General features: G+C 38.9%; 1 protein-coding gene and 1 non-coding gene across 6 annotated transcripts in view; one reads left to right on the top strand and one right to left on the bottom strand.

Annotated features, from left to right (window-relative positions):
* Window positions 1-21030, top strand: part of ANKS1B (ankyrin repeat and sterile alpha motif domain containing 1B) — a 1169527-nt gene that overhangs the window by 189537 nt on the left and 958960 nt on the right. For all 5 annotated transcript variants that reach the window (XM_068562021.1, XM_068562020.1, XM_068562019.1 and 2 more), the window contains exon 4: window positions 388-684. In XM_068562021.1, the coding sequence (XP_068418122.1) occupies window positions 388-684 (297 nt within the window). The remainder of the gene's footprint in view (window positions 1-387; window positions 685-21030) is intronic.
* LOC137776036 (U6 spliceosomal RNA) lies at window positions 16431-16534 on the bottom strand. Its single transcript, XR_011076158.1, has one exon. It is a non-coding gene; the product is annotated as a U6 spliceosomal RNA (small nuclear RNA).

Raw genomic sequence — 21030 nt, 5'->3', positions numbered from 1 at the left:
AGTGTATTATAATTCTTATTAATCTCTCTCATTAACAAATGTCATGGAGGCACGATGCACAGTGCAGATAACACTGACCATCTGGGCCCAGCAGGGCTACTGACTAACATGGCTAAATCATTTATCACTCTTGGAAGTTGGAATATATAGTGTAGGGAAAAGTTTGATTTTTTTCATTTGAAGTAATAAAAATAAAATGTGATATTTTTGGTGTAATAAATGATAGGTACTAGTATCAAATATAAAATTCTATTAGGCATACTTATTAAAACAGATAAATCTTAAACTTACATTTTCAAAGCATCTCAGGTTTTAAATGACTGTATATAGGTTTTGATAAAGGATTGAATTTCTGAAAACTTGCACTTTATGTCTTTGTCTTAACAGAACAATGAAAATGAAACTGCCTTACACTGTGCAGCTCAGTATGGACACTCAGAAGTAGTTGCTGTTCTCCTGGAAGAGCTCACCGATCCTACCATCAGGAACAGCAAGCTGGAAACTCCTCTGGACCTGGCAGCCCTCTATGGACGGCTTAGAGTGGTCAAAATGATCATCAGTGCACACCCTAACTTAATGAGCTGCAACACTCGAAAGCACACACCACTACACCTTGCTGCACGCAATGGTCACAAAGCAGTTGTTCAGGTGCTGCTGGAAGCAGGAATGGATGTGAGCTGTCAAGTGAGTCTTCTTTTAGCTATGCTTCAAAAGCAATGGTGCTCTTGTTTTGCTTTGAGATACAGATGTTAAAACTTACAGGAAGAAATCTTACCATTTTTTAATTGGTCAAATGGTCTACATGTATCTTTGTAACTACTAAATTCAAAGTACCCCACCACACCGCTGGAAAATATGAAGAAATATAAGGCATAATCTCTAACCTCATTCTACCTTGAGGGCTATACACATGAAAAATTATTACTAGATGGCAGTTGTGTGTGGTCTCCTTAGTAATTGTTTCCTTTCTCCCAGTATCTAGCACACAGCCTGACACACCAGGAATTCAGTCCAGTCGAAGTTGAATGAATGAATGAATGAAAGGAACAAAATTCACTTTAACATTTTTGAGTTGTACTTTGTGTTTAATATGTTGACACATTTAGAATACAAATCTCACAGCTATCCTGTGGGATTGAGAGCTATTAAATTCCAGTACAGAGATGAGGAATCAGATTCAAAGACTAGGAAACTTGCCTAAGGATACATAGCTCGTAAACCCAGAATGTGAATTTAGACTTACTTATTAAAGTCCAGGCCTCTTTCCACAATCATGTACCTCTATACATGGCTAATAAAGGAAGGATCACTATGTTTAAGGGCAATAAGAAAAAAATTTATTGGGAGGTGTGATTTGAGTTGAGCTTTGAAGGACAGATAACGTTTGGATAGGTTTTGTTTCTCCACAAGGAAAAGCAACTTGCTTTTGTTATCTGTCTCGTTAGCCCTAATTCCAAGGTTAGCTTTTCTTTTTTTTTTTTTTTTTTTTTACCATTTTCTCCTTTTATGACTGTTTTTTTTTTTTTTTTTAGCCCCCAAGTCACTGACAACATACTTACCTTCCAGAGATCCTTTTGGTTCCCATCAGATTATGACTTTTCTCCCCTATGTATTGATAAGCTATTGCTGCATAATAAACTGTACCAAAATTTAGCAGCTTAACACAATAACCATTTATTTAGTTTATAATTCTGAGGTTATGGTTTAGTCTTAGCTTATATGGGCAGTTCTTCTGTCCTGACTGGGCTCTCTCACGTGTCTTGGGTCAGTTGTAAATCAATTAAGTGTCTGTGGTTCAGGGAGTGAGTGGCTGTTACCTGCCGTAATGGGTGAGACTGCTGTGTGTCTTTCATAATCAAGCAGGCCACCTTGGGCTTGTTCACATGGTTGAGAGAGAGAGAGAGAGAAACAGGATTTTACAAGGTCTCTTGAGGTCTAGCTTTGGAACAAACATATTGTGTCTTTTGCCATGTTTGATTGGGCAATACGTCACAAAGGCAGCCCAAATTCAAGGGGTAAGAAAACAGACTCTACCTTTCAATTAGAAGAGGGTGTGAATTATGAAAGGGGTGTGAATACCCAGAGGCAATAAATGCAGACAGTTTTGTAAACTAATCTACACATTCAAGGTGGAATTAGTGCTCAACTGTGAGGTTATTTTCCTAGGAGTTGTTGAGGTTGAATACTGTGTCTCTCAGGTTTTTTGTTTGTTGTTTTTGTTTTTTTAAGTTTTAAAAATCCTAGGCCTTCTAATCCTAGGTTTCAGGCTGACTCCCTGAATCAGAATTTTCCTTACACCTTTGCCTGTGTTATTTAGTTGTTTAGATATTTGTAATATCTTTTCTAAATTGCTTATTCTACTTTGGCAGCCTTGAAAATAAGCAGAAGAATTTTTTTTTAGCCCTCATATTTAAGAAAAAAAACAACTTTGCTTGCAAAGGGGTATTGAAATGAGATAGATACATGTTTATTATTTATTATAGGTGACTAACAAAGTTACTTTTTTAAAGTATGTTTAATGATAAGCTAGATGTTTATTGTCTAAATGTTGAATTTCTCTAATCTAGATTTATTGCTTTCATTAACACTTCTGGAATATTTCTAAACTTTATTGCACAGATTGCCTTATAACCAAGGACTTTAACTGTGGCTATTTGAGATCAATAATTTACTTTATGTCCCATGACTAGGAAAGTAAGAGTTCAGATTCAATTTTATAAATTTATATTTTTTATGCAAAACACTGATTTTGTGCTTTTGGAGAATTAAAGATAAAAAAGATCTGTGCCCAAAATTTGGTGGAGAACACAAAAACTTGCAAGAATAACTCCTGTTACAGGACATATTAAAATAAATGCTAGGACGAAGTGCTATGAAGATATAGGTGAGAAAAACATAGCTTTAAAGAGGGAGAACTTGGGAAGACATTGAAGAGTGATGTTTGAAGAAGACCTTGAAAGTCTAAAAGGACTTTGAATTTTAGGTGTAATTTAGCTTGCAGATATGCATTATTTGGCTAAAACAGTGTTTTAAAATGTTGAATTTTAAATACTTCCCGATGGGGTATATACCTTCTAAGATGTCAGCCTCTCTCTATGATTCATTCCTTTAGATTTTTCTACTTGGCCCCTGATAGAATTTGGTTTTGTTACTCACAAATCAGATGAAAGGGACACAGTATGTTCAGAATACGTGAACACTTAATCAGAAGCATCAGGGCAGGTACCCGAGCAGGATGGGCAACATTTTGGTTGCTATACCTCTTTCACTGATGCTTACTCTATAATTTAATCTTGAAGGTTCCAGGAAGTAGAGCTGACAACATATTTCTTTTTTTTTTTTTTAAAGTAACTTTCTCTACCTTATTTCTTTTTTTTTTCCTCCCCATTTATTTATTTATTTATTTTTGGCTGTGTTGGGTCTTCGTTTCTGTGCAAGGGCTTTCTCTAGTTGCGGCAAGCGGGGGCCACTCTTCATCGCGGTGCGCGGGCCTCTCACTATCGCGACCTCTCTTGTTGCAGAGCACAGGCTCCAGACGCGCAGGCTCAGCAGCTGTGGCTCACGGGCCCAGTTGCTCCGCGGCATGTGGGATCTTCCCAGACCAGGGCTTGAAGCCGTGTCCCCTGCATTGGCAGGCAGACTCTCAACCACTGCGCCACCAGGGTAGCCCCAACATATTTCTACAATACATCTCAATGACTTGACTCTTCCATTAGATATAGTTAGCCTTAGTTGATATTTTGTTTTTATTATTATTGCTTTGTTCATATAAAACACTTCTTGGCATCTCATTATGCTTTTTTTGTGATTATTTAATTTTTTTATGTTATTCAAATTAACTGTCAAATTAACCTAGTTTTACCATCAGATTCACTATAACATTTTTTAATATTAAATTTGAAGTAGAGATTTGTTGATATTCTCACTGGCTGAGAGTGAACAATACCAGTTAGTAACCTTAAACTGTTTCAGTGGCTTTAATATTCATTAATTTGTTAACTAGTTGGGAGTTAACAGTATTAAAAGTAATCCTATTTGGTAAATCACAGTAATACATTTTTAGACTTCAATTACATTCAAGTTATTATGAATAATTCTTCAAAATTTAGAGATGGCTTTGGAGGATCTTTTCTTTTAATTACAAATATTTTTAAATGCAGCATTTATGTGTGTACTTTTTGTAGAAGTTTTGTTTTCTGCTTCATTTCTTTCTGAGCAATTTTGAATTATAACACCTATTTGAACTAGTGAGCAAAATAATTTAATTCCTATTTGGTTGAATTTCATAGTATATATTTACTTATAAATCCTTTAGCATTAAAAATTTCTTAGTAAAGAGAATCAGTCATATTAAGATATTAAGAAAGTAGGGTTTAATTGGCAAGATTCTTTTGAAATTAGCAATTATTTCTATGGATTTCAAACCTGATTTTGGGTAACTAGGTGGTGATAGTGTCATATTACGCTAGTGCTTTAACTGTGTGTGTTTCTCTTATTAAAACTCAAAGAGTTAAAGCACTAGCATAATATTAAGAAATTGGGTTTTATATGAATGTAAAAGGAAAGGAAGGTAAAATTACAGAAAATTAATAATAAAGAGTACAAGTTAGCATGCTAGGTGCTGTTAAGGTGCAAAACTGAGTAAGGTACAGTTTTTGCTCTCAAAGTGCTTACAGTGGCAGGAGAAATATGTGCCTAAATGGATAGATTACATTTTAATAATCCATTTACTCTTTTTTTTTTTAAAATTTTTATTTATTTATTTATTTTTGGCTGCATTGGGTCTTCATTGCGGTGCACAGACTTCTCATTGCGGTGGCTTCTCTTGTTGCGGAGCATGGGCTCTAGGTGCGCGGGCTTCAGTAGTTGTGGCACGTGGGCTTCAGCAGTTGTGGCATGCGGGCTTCAGTAATGTGGCATGTGGGCTCTAGAGTGCAGGCTCAGTAGTTGTGGCGCATGCGCTTAGTTGCTCCGCGGCATGTGGGATCTTCCTGGCCCAGGGCTCGAACCCTTGTCCCCTGCATTGGTAGGCGGATTCTTAACCACCGAGCCACTAGGGAAGCCCAAAACGAGAAGATTGCACTTACTCTTCTACTTCCTGAGATGATTATTTTAAAACTTTTCTTCTTTTCTGAAAACTTCAACACTTCCTTCATTGTCATCCCTCTGTGATTATGACTTTGCTTTTATTTCACTGAGATAACAGAAACAATCACATATTCTCACCTCCACAGTTGTCAATATGTGTATATTTGCTTTCCTTCCTTGCTTTAAATTAACTTTCTAGGTTTATATCTGAGGCTAACTTCTCTACTTGTGCATTGACTCCTATCCCCTCTTGTCGACTTGGGATACATTGCTCTGGCAAATATTCCCTCTTTAATACAGTGTTTTCCCCCTCTTAACTGCATTATTTCCCAAAGGACACAAAGATGTTGCAATATTTCCCATCTTTAAAAAACCCTCTCCTTTGAACCTGAATTTTCCTCTAGCTGTCTTCTTCTTTCTCTGATCCTCTTTATGGCAACATATTTATTTATTTATTTTTAAATAAAATGAAATTTATTGTAGACTTAATGCACAGAATAAAGTGCCTTACAAGCAATTTTTGTTAGCAGTAGCTAGAGAATGGGTAACTGACCATTCTGGTGAATGTAGTGGTAATCCCACACCTGGTCATTCTTGTCACGTTTCTAAAAGAGCCCCCTGCAAAGATCTACCTTGCTGACTACAGGTGAAATTAAAGAACATATTCTAGAGGAAGTAATACCCACAGGACTAAAAAAAAAAATGGCAACATATTTAGAAAGACTTGTTTTTACTCATATCAAATTCTTTCCTTCATCTCTCTTGAAACCATTCCAACTCTATTACTCTATTAAAATTCTTTGTTTTTTCGTTTGGTCAAGGTAACTAATGACTGCCATATTGTTAGATCCATAGCCAGTTCTTAGTCCTCATCTTACTTGATTTATCATCAGCATTGACAAAGTTGATTTCTCCCTCCTCTTTGAAACTCTTTTTTCTTTTGACATCTGAGATACCACTCTCTCTTGGTTCTCATGTAGTTCACTGGCTGTTCCTTCTCAGTATTATTTTAGGTTGAGCCAAAGATTTTGATTGCCTGCCATTCAGTGTTGCAGCTAGATAAATCGGCAAGGCCTCATGAACCTGTTATCACTAGTTGCCTAAGAATTAAGTCTTTCTGTTTTCTGTCCTCTTTTGTAGATTCATACTCCTTTTTCCTGAGCCAGCCTTTATTTTCATTCCTTCCCAATGAACCTTTACATTGGAACTCTGTAACTCTGTTGCTCTCTCTTAGCTATTGCCACAATACTGCTGTAGGATAAGCACAGAAATCTCAGACATTCATAAGCAGTAGCATTTTTTTTCATTCTTAAGTTACAGGTCAGCTGGGGCAGCTTTGTTTTATGTTGTAAGTTAGTCTGGCAGCTCTGCTCCGTGTGTTTATTATCTTCCTCCTGGGACTAGCCAGGACACGCCTAAGCCCAACCAAGCAAGCACACTTTGGGCCTCTGCTTGCATCATGTTAGCTATCATCCATTGGCTAAAGCAAGTCACAAACCAAGCTCCAAATCAATGGGTAGGGATATATACTCCACCCACATAAGTGCAAAGAGCTGCAGTGTTGTATGGCAGAGGGCATGCAATAGGAGGGACTAATAATGTAATCTGTGACGTCCCTATTCTGTGGTTAACCATTCTCATCTTCCTGATCTCTAAGCATCTGAGTCTCCCAGGTCTTAGTACTTAGACCTCTTTTCTTCTCTATCTTTACTTACTTCCTAGTTGGCCTCATCCAGTCTCTCGGCTTCAAATGACATCTTTATTTAACAATAAAAATTTTATTTATTCATCCTGGACCTTACCCTAAACTCTAAATTAGGTGTCTGCTGGACATGTCTATTGATGCTAATGGGCATCCAAACTCAGCATTTCAAAAACTGAGTATTTAGCCTCCATAACCCCTTCTCCCCAAATTTGTCCATCTTCTAATATTTCCCATTTCAGCAAATGGTAGCGCTGTCCTTCTAGTTGTTTGGCCCCAAAACTTCAGGGTTTCTTCACATTGTAATTTAGTTCTTCATCAGATTTTATTGGCTTTGTGCTCAAAGTATATCCAGAATTTCAGTACTTTTCATTCCCTTCATTACTACCACCAGAGCCCAAGTCTTGATTATCTCTTGCCTCCTAACTGGTTTCCCTGCTTCTTCCTTTGCTTCTGTATTAGTCTGCTTGGGCTACTATAACAAAATACCATAGACTGGGTGGCTTAAACAACACACATTTGTTTTATCACAGTCTGGAGGCTAGAAAGTCCAAGATCAAGGTTCTGGCCAGTTTGGTTCTTGGTGAGAGCTTGTAGATGGCTGCCTTCTCCTGTGTCCTCAAACTCCCTTTCTTCTGTGCACAAATGGAGAGAGAAGGAGAGAGCTCTCTGATGTTTCCGCCTCCTCTGATAAGGACACCAATCCCATAGAATTGGGTTCCTGCCCTTACAACCTCATTTAACCTTAATTACTTCTGTAAAGTCCCTATCATCAAATATGGTCACATTGGGGTTTAGGGCTTCAACATATGAATTTGGGGGGGACACAAGCATTCAGTCCATAACAGACTCCTTCAGTCTATTTTCAACAAAGCAGCCTTAAGTGATCCCATTAAACTAAATCAGGTTATATCACTCTTCTGCTCAAAAACCTTCACTGGTATTCCAGCTCACTCGGAACAAAAGCCACACTCCTTACAGTGGCTGACAGTGTCTTATCTGACCTAGTCCCACTCTCCCTGAAGCTACCTCCTGCTACTCTTTGCCATTTTCATATAGTTTCAGCCACAGTGGCCTCGTTGCTCTTGCTGGAACACACTGTGTGTGCTCCTACCATAAGGCCTTTGCCTTACTAACCTGCATGACTTCCTCCTGTACTTTCTTCAGGTATCTGCTCAAATGTCACCTTAATAGGGAGGCCTTCCCTGATCTGTCTCACTTACCACCGTAGCAACTCCGTTTCCTTCCTCCTAGTTTCCCTTTCAGGACACCATATCCCCTCCAGCCTTCTGAGGAGGATACCAGGCACATGCTACATCAACAAGAAAATTTGTTCCCTACTCTTATGGAGTTGAGAGCCTGGGTGTGAAGACAGAAAATAAACATATAAACAAACAAAAATTACAAATTGCAGTAAGTGGTATAAAGGAAAAAAGCAGGTTCTTCTGTTTGAGAATGAAGGGTTGGGGAAGTCTCTCTTAGGATGTGCCACTTAAATGGTGCTAGCTCAGAGAAGTGAGAGATGAAGCCATGGAAACAGATGGGTTTACAAGAAAGAGACTATAGTGAGAGAGAAGAAGCTGAATAAAGACTATTCAGGTAGTTTCTGGAAAAGAAGTCTGTAAAGAAGCAGTTAGTTACAAGAGGAATGCCAAGCCAGTACAATTATAATAATCAATTCATCCATTCACCATGTATTTATGGAGTACCTGCTCTGTGCCAGGCATTGCCCACTATGTGCCAGAGGATATAGCAGTAACAGAATAGAGAAAAAGTTTGCCTTCAAAAGGGAATATGATATTTAATAAAGTGTGGAGTAAGAAAAAGTGAGATATGGGATAGAAGCTTGAAATCATAGCAGGTTCACAGAAAGTTTCTATGGTTGTTTGTTTTGGTAGATAGTGAAAAGGTGTGTATTTTTATGGAGAGTGGAAGGATCCAATGAAGAGACTGAAATTGAAGATGCAAGAAAATGGTGAAGATACTTCATGAGCAAAATTCAAGAAGCAGAAAATGATAGAAAACAGAGCACAAGTGGAGGATTAGCTTTTTTTTTTTTTTTTTGCATTGAACAAAATATATTTAATTTAAAAATCCATTGATAACGTTATTTTTAGCATGACAATGGATTTTTTTAAAACATCTTTATTGGAGTATAATTGCTTTACAATGGTGCGCCAGTTTCTGCTTCATAACAAAGTTAATCAGTCATACATATACATATATCCCCATATCTCCTCCCTCCTGCGTCTCCCCCCCTCCCCACCTCCCCATCCCACGCCTCCAGGCAGTCACAAAGCACCGAGCTGATCTCCCTGTGCTATGCGGCTGCTTCCCACTAGCTATCTATTTTATATTTGGTAGTGTATATATGTCCATGCCACTCTCTCACCCTGTCACATCTTACCCCTCGCCCTCCCCATATCCTCAAGTCCATTCTCTAGTAGGTCTGTGTCTTTATTCCCGTCTTGCCACTAGGTTCTTCATGACCTTTTTTTTTTTCTTTCTTAGATTCCATATATATGTGTTAGCATACTGTATTTGTTTTTCTCTTTCTGACTTACTTCACTCTGTATGACAGACTCTAACTCCATCCACCTCACTACAAATACCTCCATTTCATTTCTTTTTATGGCTGAGTAATATTCCATTGTATATATGTGCCACATCTTCTTTATCCATTCATCTGATGATGGACACTTAGGTTGCTTCCATGTCCTGGCTATTGTAAATAGAGCTGCAATGAACATTTTGGTACATGACTCTTTTTGAATTATGGTTTTCTCAGGGTATATGCCCAGTAGTGGGATTGCTGGGTCATATGGTAGTTCTATTTGTAGTTTTTTAAGGAACCTCCATACTGTTCTCCATAGTGGCTGTATCAATTTACATTCCCACCAACACTGCAAGAGTGTTCCCTTTTCTCCACACCCTCTCCAGCATTTATTGTTTCTAGATTTTTTGATGATGGCCATTCTGACCAGTGCGAGATGATATCTCATTGTAGTTTTGATTTGCATTTCTCTAATGATTAATGATGTTGAGCATTCTTTCATGTGTCTGTAGGCCATCTGTATATCTTCCTTGGAGAAATGTTTATGTAGGTCTTCTGCCCATTTTTGGATTGGGTTGTTGGTTTTTTTGTTATTGAGCTGCATGAGCTGCTTGTAAATCTTGGAGATTAATCCTTTGTCAGTTGCTTCATTTGCAAATATTTTCTCCCATTCTGATGGTTGTCTTTTGGTCTTGTTTATGGTTTCCTTTGCTGTGCAAAAGCTTTTAAGTTTCATTAGGTCCCATTTGTTATGTGTGCTCTTATTTCCATTTCTCTGGGAGCTGGGTCAAAAAGAATCTTGCTGTGATGTATGTCATAGAGTGTTCTGCCTATGTTTTCCTCTAAGAGTTTGATAGTGTCTGCCCTTACACTTAGGTCTTTAATCCATTTTGAGTTTATTTTTGTGCATGGTGTCAGGGAGTGTTCTAATTTCATACTTTTACATGTACCTGTCCAATTTTCCCAGCACCACTTATTGAAGAGGCTGTCTTTTCTCCACATGCTTGCCTCCGTTATCAAAGATAAGGTGACCATATATGTGTGGGTTTATCTCTGGGCTTTCTATCCTGTTCCATTGATCTATATTTCTGTTTTTGTGCCAGTACCAAACTGTCTTGATTACTGAAGCTTTGTAATATAGTCTGAAGTCAGGGAGCCTGATTCCCCCAGCTCCATTTTTCGTTCTCAAGATTGCTTTGGCTATTCGGGGTCTTTTGTGTTTCCATACAAATTGTGAAATTTTTTGTTCTACTTCTGTGAAAAATGCCAGTGGTAGTTTGATAGGGATTGCATTGAATCTGTAGATTGCTTTGGGTAGTACAGTCATTTTCACAATGTTGATTCTTCCAATCCAGGAACATGGTATATCTCTCCATCTATTTGTATCATCTTTAATTTCTTTCATCAGTGTCTTATAATTTTCTGCATACAGGTCTTTTGTCTCCTTAGGTAGGTTTATTCCTAGATATTTTATTCTTTTTGTTGCAATGGTAAACGGGAATGTTTTCTTAATTTCACTTTCAGATTTTTCATCGTTAGTGTATAGAAATGCAAGAGATTTCTGTGCATTAATTTTGTATCCTGCTACTTTACCAAATTCATTGATTAGCTCTAGGAGTTTTCTGTTAGCATCTTTAGGATTCTCTATGTATAGTATCATGTCATCTGCAAATAGTGACAGCTTTACTTCTTCTTTTCCGATTTGGATTCCTTTTATTTCTTTGTCTTCTCTGATTGCTGTGGCTAACACTTCCAAAACTATGTTGAATAATAGTGGTGAGAGTGGGCAACCTTGTCTTGTTCCTGATCTTAGTGGAAATGGTTTCAGTTTTTCACCATTGAGGACAATGTTGGCTGAGGGTTTGTCATATATGGCCTTTATTATGTTGAGGAAAGTTCCCTCTATGCCTACTTTCTGCAGGGCTTTTATCATAAATGGGTGTTGAATTTTGTCGAAAGCTTTCTTTGCATCTATTGAGATGATCATATGGTTTTTCTCCTTCAATTTGTTAATATGGTGTATCACATTGATTGATTTGCGTATGTTGAAGAATCCTTGCATTCCTGGGATAAACCCCACTTGATCATGGTGTATGATCCTTTTAATGTGCTGTTGGATTCTGTTTGCTAGTATTTTGTTGAGGATTTTTGCATCTATGTTCATCAGTGATATTGGCCTGTAGTTTTCTTTCTTTGTGACATCTTTGTCTGGTTTTGGTATCAGGGTGATGGTGGCCTCGTAGAATGAGTTGGGGAGTGTTCCTCCCTCTACAATATTTTGGAAGAGTTTGAGAAAGATAGGTGTTAGCTCTTCTCAAAATGTTTGATAGAATTCACCTGTGAAGCCATCTGGTCCTGGGCTTTTGTTTGTTGGAAGATTTTTAATCACAGTTTCAATTTCAGTGCTTGTGATTGGTCTGTTCATATTTTCTATTTCTTCCTGGTTCAGTCTCGGCAGTTTGTGCATTTCTAAGAATCTGTCCATTTCTTCCAGGTTGTCCATTTTATTGGCATAGAGTTGCTTGTAGTAATCTCTCATGATCTTTGTTTTTCTGCAGTGTCAGTGGTTACTTCTCCTTTTTCATTTCTAATTCTATTGATTTGAGTCTTCTCCCTTTTTCTCTTGATGAGTCTGGCTAATGGTTTATCAATTTTGTTTATCTTCTCAAAGAACCAGCTTTTAGTTTCATTGATTTTTGCTATTGTTTCCTTCATTTCTTTTTCATTTATTTCTGACCTAATCTTTATGATTTCTTTTCTTCTGCTGGCTTTGGGGTTTTTTTGTTCTTCTTTCTCTAATTGCTTTAGGTGCAAGGTTAGGTTGTTTATTCGAGATGTTTCCTGTTTCTTGAGGTAGGCTTGTATTGCTATAAACTTCCCTCTTAGCACTGTTTTTGCTGCGTCCCATAGGTTTTGGGTCGTCGTATCTCCATTGTCATTTGTTTCTAGGTATTTTTTGATTTCCCCTTTGATTTCTTCAGTGATCACTTCGTTATTAAGTAGTGTATTGTGTAGCCTCCATGTGTTTGTATTTTTTACAGATCTTTTCCAGTAATTGATATCTAGTCTCATAGCATTGTGGTCGGAAAAGATACTTGATACGATTTCAATTTTCTTAAGTTTACCGAGGCTTGATTAGTGACCCAAGATATGATCTATCCTGGAGAATGTTCCATGAGCACTTGAGAAAAATGTGTATTCTGTTGTTTTTGGGTGGAATGTCCTATAAATATTAATTAAGTCCATCTTGTTTAATGTATCATTTAAAGCTTGTGTTTCCTTATTTATTTTCATTTTGGATGATCTGTCCATTGGTGAAAGTGGGGTGTTAAAGTCCCCTACTATGATTGTGTTGCTGTCGATTTCCCCTTTTATGGCTGTTAGTATTTGCCTTATGTATTGAGGTGCTCCTATGTTGGGTGCATAAATATTTACAATTGTTATACCTTTTCTTGGATCGATCCCTTGATCATTATATAGTGTCCTTCTTTGTCTCTTGTAATAGTCTTTATTTTAAAGTCTATTTTGTCTGATATGAGAATTGCTACTCCAGCTTTCTTTTGATTTCCATTTGCATGGAATATCTTTTTCCATCCCCTCACTTTTTTTCTGTATGTGTCTCTAGGTCTGAAGTGGGTCTCTTGTAGACAGCATATATATGGGTCTTGTTTTTGTATCCATTCAGCCAGTCTGTGTCTTTTGGTTGGAGCATTTAATCCATTTACATTTAAGGTAGTTATCGGTATGTATGTTCCTATTCCCATTTTCTTAAATGTTTTGGGTTTGTTATTGTAGGTGTTTTCCTTCTCTTGTGTTTCTTGCTCAGAGAAGTTCCTTTAGCATTTGTTGTAAAGCTGGTTTGGTGGTGCTGAACTCTCTCAGCTTTTGCTTGTCTGTAAAGGTTTTAATTTCTCCATCGAATCTGAATGAGATCCTTGCTGGGTAGAGTAATCTTGGTTGTAGGTTTTTCTCCTTCATCACTTTAAGTATATCCTGCCACTCCCTTCTGGCTTGCAGAGTTTCTGCTGAAACATCAGCTGTTAGCCTTATGGGGATTCCCTTGTGTGTTATTTGTTGTTTTTCCCTTGCTGCTTTTAATATGTTTTCTTTATATTTAATTTTTGATCATTTGATTAATATTTGTCTTGGCGTGTTTCTCCTTGGATTTATCCTGTATGGGACTCTCTGTGCTTCCAGGACTTGATTAACTATTCCCTTTCCCACATTAGGGAAGTTTTCAACTATAATGTCTTCAAATATTTTCTCAGTCCCTCTCTTTTTCTCTTCTTCTTCTGGGACCCCTATAATTCGAATGTTGGTGCGTTTAATGTTGTCCCAGAGGTCCCTGAGACTGTCCTCAGTTCTCTTCATTCTTTTTTCTTTATTCTGCTCTGCAGTAGTTATTTCCACTATTTTATCTTCCAGGTCACTTATCCGTTCTTCTGCCTCAGTTATTCTGCTATTGATCCCATCTAGAGTATTTTTAATTTCATTTATTGTGTTTTTTCATCGTTGCTTGGTTCCTCTTTAGCTCTTCTACATCCTTGTTAAATGTTTCTTGCATTTTGTCTATTCTATTTCCAAGATTTTGGATCATCTTTACTATCATTCTGAATTCTTCTTCAGGTAGACTGCCTATTTCCTCTTCATTTGTTAGGTCTGGTGTGTTTTGACCCTGCTCCTTCATCTGCTGTGTGTTTTTCTGTCTTCTCATTTTGGTAATCTTACTGTGTTTGGGGGCTCCTTTTCACAGGCTGCAGTTTCGTAGTTCCCGTTGTTTTTGGTATCTGTCCCCAGTGGCTAAGGTTGGTTCAGTGGGTTGTGTAGGCTTCCTGGTGGAGGGGACTAGTGCCTGTGTTCTGGTGGATGAGGCTGGATCTTGTCTTTCTGGTGGGTACTTCCACGTCTGGTGGTGTGTTTTGGGGTGTCTATGGCCTTATTATGATTTTAGGCAGCCTCTCTGCTAATGGATGGGGCTGTGCTCCTGTCTTGCTAGTTGTTTGGCATAGGGTGTCCACCACTGTAGCTTGCTGGTCGTTGAGTGAAGCTGGGTCTTGATGTTGAGATGGAGATCTCTGAGAGATTTTCGCCGTTTGGTATTACGTGGAGCTGGGAGGTCTCTTGTGGACCAGTGTCCTGAACTTGGCTCTCCCACCTCAGAGGCACAGCCCTGATGCCTGGCTGGAGCACCAAGAGCTTTTCATCCACCCGGCTCAGAATAAAAGGGAGAAAAAATAGAAAGAAAGAAAGGAAGAAAGAGGATAAAATAAAATAAAATAAAATAAAGCTATTATAATAAAAAATAAGAAAAAAATTATTAAGAAAAAATTTATTAAGAAAAGTCTTTTAATTTTTTAAAATAAATTTATTAACTTTTTATAATTAAAAATAAGCAAAAAATTATTAAGAAAAAATTTATTAAGAAAAAAATTTTTTAATTTTTTAAAGTAAAAAATATGAAAAAACTTATTAAGAAAAAAATATTTTTAATTTTTAAAAATAGAAAATAAGGAAAATATTATTAAGAAAAAAAATTTTTTAAGTAAAAAAACAAACAAAGAAACAAAAAAAACGGACGGACCGAACCTTAGGACAAATGGTGAAAGCAAAGCTATACAGACAAAAATCTTACCCAGAAGCATACACATATACACTCACAAAAAAGGGAAAAGGGGAAAAATTAATATATCCTGCTCCCGAAGTCCCACTCCTGAATTTGGGATGATTCGTTGTCTGTTCAGGTATTCAACCGATGCAGGTACATCAAGTTGACTGTGGAGATTTAATCCGCTGCTTCTGAGGCTGCTGGGAGAGATTTCCCTTTCTCCTCTTTGTTCACACAGCTCCCGGGTTCAGCTTTGGATTTGGACCCGCCTCTGCGTGTAGGTCGCCTGAGGGCGTCTGTTCTTTGCTCACACAGGACAGGGTTAAAGGAGCAGCTGCTTCGGGGGCTCTGGCTCACTCAGGCGGGCGAGAGGGAAGGGTATGGATGCGGGGCGAGCCTGTGGCGGCAGAGGCCAGCATGACGTTGCAGCAGCCTGAGGCGCGCCTTGCATTCTCCCGGGGAAGTTGTCCCCGGATCACGGGAGCCTGGCCGTGGCGGGCTGCACAGGCTCCCGGGAGGGGAGGTGTGGAGAGTGACCTGTGCTCGCACACAGGCTTCTTGGTGGCGGCAGCAGCAGCCTTAGCGTCTCATGCCCATCCCTGGGGTCTGCGCTGATAGCCGTGGCTCGCGCCCGTCTCTGGAGCTCGTTTAGGCAGCGCTCTGAATCCCCTCTCCTTGCGCACCGCAAAACAAAGAGGCAAGAAAAAGTCTCTTGCCTCTTCGGCAGCTGCAGACTTTTTCCCGGACTCCCTCCCGGCTAGCTGTGGTGCGCTAACCCCTTCAGGCTGTGTTCACGCAGCCAACCCCAGTCCTCTCCTTGCGATCCGACCGAAGCCCGAGCCTCAGCCCCCAGCTCCCACCCACCCTGGAGTGTGAGCAGACAAGCCTCTTAGGCTGGTGAGTGCTGGTTGGCACCGATTCTTTGTGTGGGAATCTCTCTGCTTTGCCCTCTGCACTGCTATTGCTGCACTCTCCTCCGTGGCTCCAAAGCTTCCTCCCCACCACCACCCGTCTCAGCTAGTGATGGGGCTTCCTAATGTGTGGAAACTTTTCCTCCTTCACAGCTCCCTCCCAGAGATGCAGGTCCATCCCTATTCTTTTGTCTCTGTTTTTTCTTTTTTCTTTTGCCCTACCCAGGTACGTTGGGGAATTTCTTGCCTTTTGGGAGGTCTGACGTCTTCTGCCAACGTTCAGTGGGTGTTCTGTAGGAGCAGTTCCACGTGTAGATGTATTTCTAATGTATCTGTGGGAAGGAAGGTGATCTCCGCGTCCTACTCTTCCGCCATCTTGCCCAGACCCCCCGGATTAGCTTTTTTAAAAAAAAATTTATTGGAGTATGGTTGCTTTACAGTGTTGTGTTAGCCTCCACTGCACAACAAAATGAATCAGCCATACACATACAGATATCCCCTCCCTTTTGGACTTCCCTCCCATTTAGGTTACCACAGTGCATATAAGTAGAGTTCCCTATGCTATACAATAAAAATATGGAACACTTCATTAATTTGTGTGTCATCCTTGCACAGGGGCCATGCTAATCTCTGTATCGTTCCAATTTTAGTATATGTGCTGCCAAAGCAAGCACGAGGATTAGCTTTAATGAGGGGAATGGATGCTTCCTCTGAGACAGAAGTGAAGGAAGATAGGAAAGGTAAAGACATTGGCCAGAAGTCCCTAGTTAAATAGGAGGAGAGGGAGAGATCTTCTTTAGAAGAGGAGAAATGGTATTTCTGAGTTTTTTGAAGACACATCCTGTTTCTCTTATGCCATTTCCACCCCCAGTCTAAACCTACTTATAACTTTCAGCTATTCTTCATATGATGTTTTTCTAGATTCTTGTTTTGGGATGCTCTTCTCTGGACATATTCCAATCTGTTGATGTTTCTGTGAAAGTTTAGTATCCACACTTGAACTCAGTACTCTAGATATAGTCTAGCTAATGTAGGGTACAAAGGATCTGTTGCTTCTCAAGTTGTTTAGACATCATTTATTCATTTACACAGGCTAGGATGTTCCTATCTTTTAAGTTCTTACCTTTCATCCCAAGAGATGCCTACAGGGGTAATTGGTACCAGCCAGGGCATCAGGGGTTGTTACTTCTGTGTTAAATGCCATTCTCATTGGCTTTTCTTCTTTTTTCTCTATCAAGTTTATCTTTACTAACTGGTTGTTACTTCTTTTGGTAGTGGGTCTTGTTTCTCAATAGTTTTTATTTCCCCTGCTACCTCAGCTATTTTCTCTACTGATCATCATCACAATCCCAATTTATATATTTGTTCTATTTATTTCTCCTTTAATAAAGAATTGGTCTTCCTTTATCTGGTCATTCTCTTTTGCAAGCTTCAGAAGGGCTATGGTTAGAGTTTTAAATTTGGAAGGGGGAACCAGTGCAGGCAAACTGACATCTTCACATCCCCTTCCTGTCTGCTATTTTGGCACGCTTAGAATACATAACCCAAAAAGCCATTTTGAAACATCTAGAGGTTTTGGATAAAATATAACAAAGATCTCTTTAAATGCACAATTGAGCTTTCATGTATCAGGGAAATACATACAGCCAAACCAAAAAGGAAGCTAAAACCCAGGGCTTAAAAATAGGAGCATTTGGGCTTCCCTGGTGGTGCAGTGGTTGAGAATCTGCCTGCCAATGCAGGGGACACGGGTTCGAGCCCTGGTCTGGGAAGATCCCGCATCCCGCGGAGCAACTAGGCCCGTGAGCCACACCTACTGAGCCTGCGCGTCTGGAGCCTGTGCTCCACAACAAGAGAGGCCGCGATAACGAGAGACCCACGCACCATGATGAAGAGTTGCCCCTGCTTGCCGCAACTAGAGAAAGCCCTTGCACAGAAACAAAGACCCAACACAGCCAAAAAAAAATAAATTAATTAAATAAATTAAATTTAAAAAAAAGAATCCCAAGGTCAAAGCAGCCTATCCATAAATTAAAAAAAAAAGGAACATTCTTTTCTATATCGTCTCCCCTTTTCCTACCATTTGTTTTTCTCAGTTTTGGTGCTACTGAGGCTTACCTTTAATAGCCATTTCCAATCGGAGAGAGAATTTCTTTTGCTTTTATCAGCAATTCAGCATTAAGATATATATCATGTCATTTCTTCTCACTAAGCTGTTTTCATCACTAATTGTGATTGGGTTTTTGTTTTTGTTTTTGTTTTTTCCCTGAAAGGTGCTAACACATTTTGAGTGCTTCATATGTGTTTACTGGATAAATATTGAAGTGTTACTATATTATCAACTGCATAATTGTCTATTCAGAAACTATGTTTATTTTAAATGATTAATTTTAAAGAAGTGGAGAAATTTGAGCCATTGGAAAAGCAGGCCCCAAATTTGGGTTCACCTATTTTAGTGTTATTTCTTTTTTTTTTTTTTTTTTTTTTAGGGGCACCGAGGTCCATGGGCCCATTTGCTCCTGCATCCACAGCCAGTGTCAGCTCTCTCATAAGACTGCCTTCTTTTTTATTTATTTATTTATTTTGGCTGTGTTGGGTCTTTGTTGCTGTGTGCAGGCTTTCTCTAGTTGCGGTGAGCAGGGGCTACTCTTCGTTGTAGTGTGCGGCCTTCTTATTGCAGTGGCTTCTCTTGTTGCGGAACATGGGCTCTAGGCACGCGGGCTTCAGTAGTTGCAGCACGCAGGCTCAGTAGTTGTGTCACGTGGGCTCTAGGGCATGCGGGCTTCAGTAGTTGTGGCATGTGGGCTCAGAAGTTGTGGCTCGCGGGCTCTAGAGTGCAGGGTCAGTAGTTGTGGTGCACGGATCTAGTTGCTCCGCGGCATGTGGGATCTTCCCAGACCAGGGATCAAACCCATGTCCCCTACATTGATTGGCAGGCAGATTCTTAACTACTGCTCCACCAGGGAAGTCCTAGTGTTATTTCTTTGTATACATTCCACTTGCTCGTAGAATGTTTTAGACTAAATATTACTTCATGAGAACACAGTTTTTCAAGGTTTGGCCAATTATGGATTGTGGATTTGGGGGAGAGTGCTGAGGTGAACAGAATGGTAGTAAGTAATTTGAATGAGAATAATAGGTGCTGACTCAAGGTAGGGGATGATAAATTACAAAATATTATGGAATTAACCTATATTTTGAAAAGGAAAGGTATATAAATTTGACCTATTTAAATTTTATACTATTTGTGATAATACTGGGATAGCAGTAAATAGTTCCTGGTTCCACTGTTTCCCTTAAGTTTATGAGAACGATCCATTCCATTTTGACAATTCTCACATTCTCTTACCAAAGAAGCTAATTACATCAACCATGGGTTTGGAAAGATTGACTAATTTTTACAGTCCGAAAGTATAGTTGGACTGTACTGTTGGACAGTACAAACAAAAGTATAGTTGGACTGTACTGTACAGGTGGATTCTTAACTACTGCACCACCAGGGAAGTCCATTATCTTCTTTTTTGTTTCTACTATTTCTTACTTATAGTGGCTTATTTTCTTTCATGTTCAGTGGTTTCTAAATTTGAATTTGTGTTTTTTAGAGCTTTAACTCTTGGAACTCTTGGAGGCCTGAGTTTAAAGTGTTTTTTTTTTTTTAATTTTATTTATTTATTTATTTATGGCTGTGTTGGGTCTTCGTTTCTGTGCTAGGGCTTTCTCTAGTTGCGGCAACTGGGGGCCACTCTTCATCGCGGTGCGTGGACCTCTTACTATCGCGGCCTCTCTTGTTGCGGAGCACAGGCTCCAGACGCGCAGGCTCAGCAATTGTGGCTCACGGGCCTAGTCGCTCCGCGGCATGTGGGATCCTCCCAGACCAGGTCTCAAATCTGTGTCCCCTGCATTGACAGGCAGATTCTCAACCACTGCACCACCAGGGAAGCCCCTAAAGTGTATTTTTTCAGAGAGGATTTATATCTGCTTCTGCTAAGCATTTATGTCTACCTCTGGTACTACGAACCCAAATCACTTTATTCTACATTTTTGGCTCTGAGGGGCACAGAGATTGTGTTAGCTTTGGCCTCAAACCCTTGTGAGGACAGAATTGTGGTTAGGAATTCTTAGAGCAGTGGGATTTATTTCTGTCATTCTAATCTGTTTAGAGCTAAAACCTTACTTTCCCTCTCTGCAACAGATTTTTGTAACAAGTTTTTAATTTTTATTTTATTTTTTTTTTACTGAGGCTGTTGTTCTTTGGGGGTTTTAATTTTTGTAGGAGTCCTTGATCTATCCTCTCAGCTTGCTTGGGCTTCAGACTTTGGCTCCTGCGCCCCTCCCAGTCCCACCTTGGTTAAGCCCAGTCCCACCTTGGTTAAATCTATCAGGGATTGGTAGATTTCCTTGAACAAATTCTTCTTCCAGTGCTCAATGCCTGGATTCATACCTTCTGTCCCTCATTCCCTTCCCCAGGCTCTGAGGAATTCCATTTTCCTTTTCATCTCTATATTTAAAATATTGTTTAGTTTTTCAGAATTTTAAGGTGTGCTATTCCAGGAAGGGTTTTTCTAACACTAAGTCCAAACTTTTGTGAAAATTTGAAGGAATTCAAATTAGTAGTAAGAAAGTTGGTTGAAAGACATAGAATGAGAGTGAGAAGAATTAGATTATTTCAAGGGATATTTTTTAGGGAGTGGAAAAATATTAACTTTTTATGCCACACATTGAAACATTGTTTTAAGGAGCTGCATAAGTTTCTACAGTTTCATTTCCTTCCATATAGTACTATATATATTTATAAATTATTTTATTTCCATTTTTATTAGTGTCTATACATATCATACCCAGAAAATTATAAATCAAGTGCATTTCAGTTATGCCTTTTTGGCAATAAATTCAGATCACGTTGATAGATCTTCAGTGGTCCTCAAGCCTCCTCAACAATGCATTTATAAACCATTTTTTACTGGGTTAATTATACAATAAGATTTTATTAATTAAAAACATTTTTACATTATATATTATTTTATAGTGATATTTCTTTTTTGTATTGAGCTGAAAATCCCATACTAGAGATTACTTTAGTACAAGAGGACAAAGTTGCCATAATGACACTATTCAGTTTAACACACAGAGACATGTGCACATACTAAGGACCTGGTAGACATTTTTAAAT

The sequence above is a fragment of the Eschrichtius robustus genome, chromosome 13, assembly GCF_028021215.1.
Source record: "Eschrichtius robustus isolate mEscRob2 chromosome 13, mEscRob2.pri, whole genome shotgun sequence".
In the NCBI taxonomy this organism is placed as follows: Eukaryota; Metazoa; Chordata; class Mammalia; order Artiodactyla; family Eschrichtiidae; genus Eschrichtius; species Eschrichtius robustus.
Note: the sequence above shows the minus strand (reverse complement) of the source record. Positions and strands in the feature narration are given on the sequence as shown.